A 5,590-nucleotide genomic window follows, 5' to 3' on the forward strand; every position below is an offset into this window, starting at 1 on the left:
GGAGGAGCCGAGAGGGAGTGGGCGAGGTGCGCTTGGTTAGTGCGCAGATTCCTGGCAGGCTTAGGAGGGCTCCGGAGAACCCCCCGTGTCCTCCCTGAGGTCCTACCAGGTGCTTCCCCAAAGCCACATGCCCACCCAGTGGGATTTTCAATCATTAAAAGCCTGTTCCATCCCCACCCCAAGGCGCTCTCAGCCCCGGGGCCAAGCAGACACAGCCGTACCACACCCCCCTTGGCAAAGCATCTCCCAGGATCCCCTAAAGCTTTATGGTCTTCCAAAAGAAGGTGGCAGCAGCCTCCCCGGCCCCACTCCGGGTGCTGGCAGGCCTGTCCCCAAGTTAACATCTGCCCCAGGACCCCTCTTCTGTCGGGACGTGGCTCTGTGAAAGGTATATGCAGACGCAGTGACTTCAGGGGAGGTGGGCGGTGACTACCACAACGCAAGACCCTCCGCCAAGCCGTTGCTACCACCTCAACCTCCAACTCGAGCACTGTGCATGCAGGCTTCGTGTTCCTGAAAGTCCAGTACTCCTCCCCCCCAGACCTGGGGCACGGGGCGAGGTCTTACCAACGCGCTGGCCATCTGGGAAGTCGGCAGGAGCTGCAGCAGGGCTGGGAGCAAGTCCAGGGAGAGCAGAGCGGAGCAGAAGAAGGGCTCATCCGCTGGGGTGGGTGGAGAAGGAACATAACAAAACGGAGGGAGTTTTCTCTGTAGACAAGATGCCTTGAGTCTGCCAGGACTCACAGCAGGTCCCCGCAGCAGCTCTGGCTCTGCCGACAGCCCCACGGGACCCTCACCTGTGAGGTTGTTCAGCAGCCAGAGACACTCCTGTACAATGAAGGGGTGCTGCTGGAGGAAGCACTGGAGGATGAGGAAGAGGGCAATGAGCAAGCGTTCGTCCTGGATCTGCCCTTCGCAGCCCGTCTCCTCCGCGAGCAGGTTGCTGAGACACCGCAGCACTGGGCAGACGAGCTGTGAGGGTGGGAGATGCAAAGTCCTTCAGCCGGGCTGCATCCCACAGTGACACAGAGAACAGCCAGCACCCTGCCCGCATCTTACCAGCTCCAGGCCCTCAGGAGCCTTCAGGGGGATTTCAGAAGCCAGGTTGAGCAAGAGCGAGGTGAGGGCAGGCAAGGCCCCCAGGGACAGCAATGCTGCGTTGGCTGTGTGGCTGCAAAGGGAAGGGATAGCGTGGTTGCTGTCAGCACTCGCAGAGGGAAAACCGCTGCAGCCCTCGCTGAACAGGGCCTGGAAATTTGCAGCGCTCTCCTGAAGCACCACAGGGCTCGTTTAACGTTTGAACAGCAGCTTGTCTTGGACCTTAGGAGAAAGTTTAAAAGCCCTTGGCAAACAGACCCACTCGAGTTGCCCACGTGGGTCTAAACAACAGCCCTGACCCCTTCTGGAGTACCCATGCATTCCCTTCTCTGCTGGGGCTGCCAAAGGGGGTGGCACTGGAGCAGCCACGCCAAGGCAGGCAGATTGTCAGCACCCAGCCCGGCCCCGTGACACTGGGGCAACCCCAGAAGCTCAAGGATGCAGGGAGCTTGCCTTGGGGAGTGTGGGGGACAACCCCAGACAAGGGGAGGTGACTGGGGGGGTGTCAGAGGACTAGGAACAGTGTCCTCAGGTTTATCACCTGTTACCACCCTGTAAAGGAACTCGGTTATCCTGCAAGCAGCATGTGTGTGCTCAGACACAAGAATGGGCATGCCCAGGGTGGCAGGAAAATTGCTTTCCCAAGGGAGGCGAAGCAATCCAGGTCCCCCTGCAGAACCCCAAGCCTTCATGCCCCTCTGGCTGGATGCCCCCAGGGAACTCAGACTGAGGAGAGGAGCACGTTTACCTACAAATGATGTAGTGCAGACACCATGCAAACTCCACGGCTGCTCCTGTCCCAGCCTTGAGGCCGGAACAAACCAGCTGAAGCATGTGCTGGGGGAGAGGAGAGTCCAGCACCAACCTGGGGTCAGAACAGCAGAGTTACCAGAGGCACAGGCCATGGAACAAGCAGGACAGATAACTGAAAGGGAGACACTATCCCTAGCCACTGAGCAGGGAGCTGCTCCCCTGTACTGGGGGCCACATGCTCCAAAAACACACCTGGAAGAGACTCTTCCCTAAGGGCTGCAGCCTCAGGTACCACTAAGGCCCAGCACAAGCTCCCCCTGTCCGTGCCAGGGGGCACTCGGGACACCTTGGCTGGGGTCTCATTTTCAGCACTGGGTGCTGTCAAGCTGATCTTGTGCTTCGCAGGAAGAACACAGCCGGAATTTCCCTGCGAGCCTACCCGGCTCAACACTGTCCTTTACCGAAATACCAGAGCTGTCTGCTCAGATGATGCTGAGGGAGAAGAGTCAAGTCCCGTGCCCTGATCTGCAATAAAACCTCCATAGTTGGGGTAGGACTCTGCTCTGAACTATTAATATCACTGGGATGGGAAAGGCGTCATTGTTCCTGGCACGCAAATACCACGCCAGGCCCCAGGGCCCATCCTGGCTCAGGGTTAAGAGGCTCAGACTCACGGTATGATCTCTGCGGGGGCTTCCTTGGCTTGGAGGAGCTGCGAGAGGACGTAGCCCAGACCTTCCAGCACAGCCTCGTGCGGGGACTGCAATCGAACAGAACAAAGCTAATCCGGCGTGACAGGGCCAGGGGGATTCCAGGGTGGCATCTACCACGCTGGTGAGAGGACATACCTCTCTGTAAGGACAACCAAAGCAGCCGAGCGGCGCAGTCTCCCCACGCCTGGGGAAGAGGGGGCACAGCAGGGGAGCGGGAGTGATAGAGCAAGCTGCGGCCACACAAAACTGAGCTGTACCCCTCCCCGGGCTCATGTGGGCTGCAGCTGTAGGGATCCAGGAGCCCACACACAGCAGCAGAGCTGCTTTAGGCATTTGGGTCTGCACACGACAGCCCTGCTCGCTGTGTTGGCCTCGTTTGCTGCTGGGCCCAAGCCGTACAGAGGGGAGAAGCCTGCAGCTGCCCGTGTTACAGACTTTATCAGCAAGCCACAGTTACAGATGGGAGAGATTCAGCTGGAGAAGAGCATCTGAGCCCCAAAAATGGACAGCCTGTGAGAGACCCTGACCTGAAAGGGAACAGCACTCTGCGGAAGGGTCTCTGCCCATGGCCAAGCTGGAAGGAGGGCTGGTAACTCGGTGCTGTCAGCCAGTGTCCGAAGGGTGTAAGGAAAAGCATCTTTCTGGGGCAGGGGAAGTGTGGCAGAGCTATTTCACCTACCTGGATGCAGGATGCCAGCACTGGAATGATGCCCTGAGGCAGAAGCTGTTTCCTCACAGCTTCGCTTTCCACTACCAGGTTCCCCAGTGTGTACAAACACAACTCCTGAAACACATCCAAGAGCAGGTCACCTCTTCTGCACTCCCCAGCAGGACCCCAGGCAGCCAGAGAGGCCTCTAGGTCCCTGCACCCTGGGACTAGGGCAGGCACTTCCCCTGCCTGGGGCAGAAGCTGTCTGCAGAGGGGTGAACACAGATACAGATACTGCTGGATGTTCTCCAGCTACCCCATTCCCAGATGCATCAGCTTCAATTTACCCTTTTTCTATCTGGCTCAGGTTGGGATCTGATCACTCCTACTCTGGAGTTTTTTTCAGGCTTCTAATTACTGCTGTGACATTTCCCTGAGACCCTTCTAATCCCACAGTATTCTCCTGGAGACTGCCCGTGTGCTGCATTCAAACGTGATCATCCCCTTGGGGTTGCTCCCAGACTTGTCCCTTAGCTCTGATCCTGTGCTTCTCGAAGGAGCACTGCACAAGGCGCACTGCTTGGCAGCTGGCAAACCCACGGATGTCCCAGAGCTACTCCAACCGTTTGCTCCTTCACCAGGATCAAACTGCACAGCGTGGAACCACAGGCACTCTGCTCTTCCTCCCGACCTGGATGAAAGCCTGCCTGCTTGCTGTGTGAAGGCAAGCTGACTGTCGCCGTCCCTGCATCCCAGCCTGCAGCTGCTCATTTCTTCACTTTTCCAGGATCTTTTAAAACACCTAAACTGACCTGCGTGTAGTATTTCTGCTCTACCCACTGCACAGACACCCAGGTACCTCCTGTCCAAGCCCAACCTGCATCAAGAGGGCAGACCACATGTCTGGTGCTGGAGCGCAACTGCCACAGCCTGCAGTCCCAGCTTCACCAAACAAAGCTTGGAGCTGAAGAGGAGGAACCCACTGCAAATGGGGCAAACCACTGCGTCCTGGGCTGTGGCAGGAGGATTTGCCTGGCCTGGATGAGGAGGTGCAAACACGATGGAACCGAACTCCTCTTGGTGTTGGGACAGGGCACAGTGAAGGGGGACTTCGTGTTTCTAAGACTCGGCCAAAGCTATGCTGTCCTGGGCTAGCACCGGGGACAGTCCTGCTCCATGGGGAAGGTCAGACTAGAGAAGTTCCCACCAGCACTCCCATGTTGGGCTAAGGCTGGCCAAAAGAGGACAATACCCAACCACGACCAAAGGATTATCGGGTGCCAGAGCCCTGGCAAACACAAGCACGGATCTTACCATGAACTCAACGCTGTGTCCCGAGAGGTAGGTGAGGAGATAGGAAGTCACTGGCAGACACGCCTCAGCCACGGCAGGGTCACTGGAGTGGGAGAGCTCGTGGAGACAGCGGGCTGCCTCCATCTGCATGTCAGCCAGGCTGCTGGTGAAGAGCCCAGTGAGTGTCCGGATGCTGCCGTCCAGCCTGGTGGAACCCAACAGGTACTGTCACCTCCTGCCTTCCCACCCTTGGCCACACACCAGCTCACCCACAGGACAACTGGGACACAGGGTCACTCCGGACGTGCCCTGGATAACAGCCAAACCTGGGCTGACCTGACAAACTTCTGCTGAGTCTCCCTGTTCCGCAGAGCCCAGTGGAGGCGGCTGAGTGATGTTTTCCTGTCTTCTGAGCCCCTCTGCACACTTCTGAGCAGCTCAAGAACCTATCCAAAAATTAAAAGATGGGTGATTTAAAGTAGTGCCAGGGTTAAGATTTCATCCCGTTAATCCTGGGAGGCAAAGAAACCCAGGGCACGAAGATGGTCACAAAGAACCTTACTGTTTCTCACCGTGTCTGGCAAAGACTTAGGAAAAAGATCCTAAACCCATGTCTACCCGGGCTCCTCCACATGCCTAGAAGCTGGGCAAGACCCCAGGCACCCCCATCACCAGGGAGAACATCATGCTCTTCACCTCATCCTCCGAGAGAGGGTCTGGCACCATCTCTGCTCCATCCTGTCCACCTTCCCCTGCTGCAGTGTCCTCCCGCAGAAGCCGCTTGCTGACCAGCTGCTCCTGCCGCCGGGCTTTCCGGAGAGCTGCGAGAGAATCGGTCCCCATCAGCACCTGTAAAGCCGCTCTCCCATCCCACCAGAGCCTCATTCCTTTTAACAGGGAGAAGCTGCCAGCTCTTCCTGGCGTGAGCCGGGGAGGGGAGTGCGAGGCAGCGAGCGCAGCCAGGCCTTGCAGGCCCCACCGGCTGCAGGGAGCGCGGGATGGAGGCGCAAGGACCGGAGCGGCCGCGCTGGCTGGGACCCAACGCTGGTTTTACCTAGGCGAGACCTTGGAAAACCCAAACCGC

At 58.1% G+C, this 5,590-nt stretch overlaps 1 protein-coding gene across 1 annotated transcript in view; it reads right to left on the reverse strand.

Annotated features, from left to right (window-relative positions):
- Nucleotides 1-5,327, reverse strand: part of TMCO6 (transmembrane and coiled-coil domains 6) — a gene marked incomplete at its 5' end in the record, with an annotated part of 6,149 nt that extends 822 nt beyond the window's left edge. The window contains 9 exons of the mRNA XM_010160723.1: nt 568-662; nt 798-972; nt 1,060-1,171; nt 1,847-1,963; nt 2,526-2,611; nt 3,244-3,348; nt 4,528-4,711; nt 4,843-4,952; nt 5,203-5,327. Coding sequence (XP_010159025.1) covers nt 568-662; nt 798-972; nt 1,060-1,171; nt 1,847-1,963; nt 2,526-2,611; nt 3,244-3,348; nt 4,528-4,711; nt 4,843-4,952; nt 5,203-5,327 — 1,109 coding nt within the window. The remainder of the gene's footprint in view (nt 1-567; nt 663-797; nt 973-1,059; nt 1,172-1,846; nt 1,964-2,525; nt 2,612-3,243; nt 3,349-4,527; nt 4,712-4,842; nt 4,953-5,202) is intronic.
- Nucleotides 5,328-5,590: the final 263 nt, after the last annotated feature.

Source organism: Eurypyga helias, unplaced genomic scaffold (genome assembly GCF_000690775.1).
Source record: "Eurypyga helias isolate BGI_N326 unplaced genomic scaffold, ASM69077v1 scaffold19371, whole genome shotgun sequence".
Lineage (NCBI taxonomy): Eukaryota > Metazoa > Chordata > Aves > Eurypygiformes > Eurypygidae > Eurypyga > Eurypyga helias.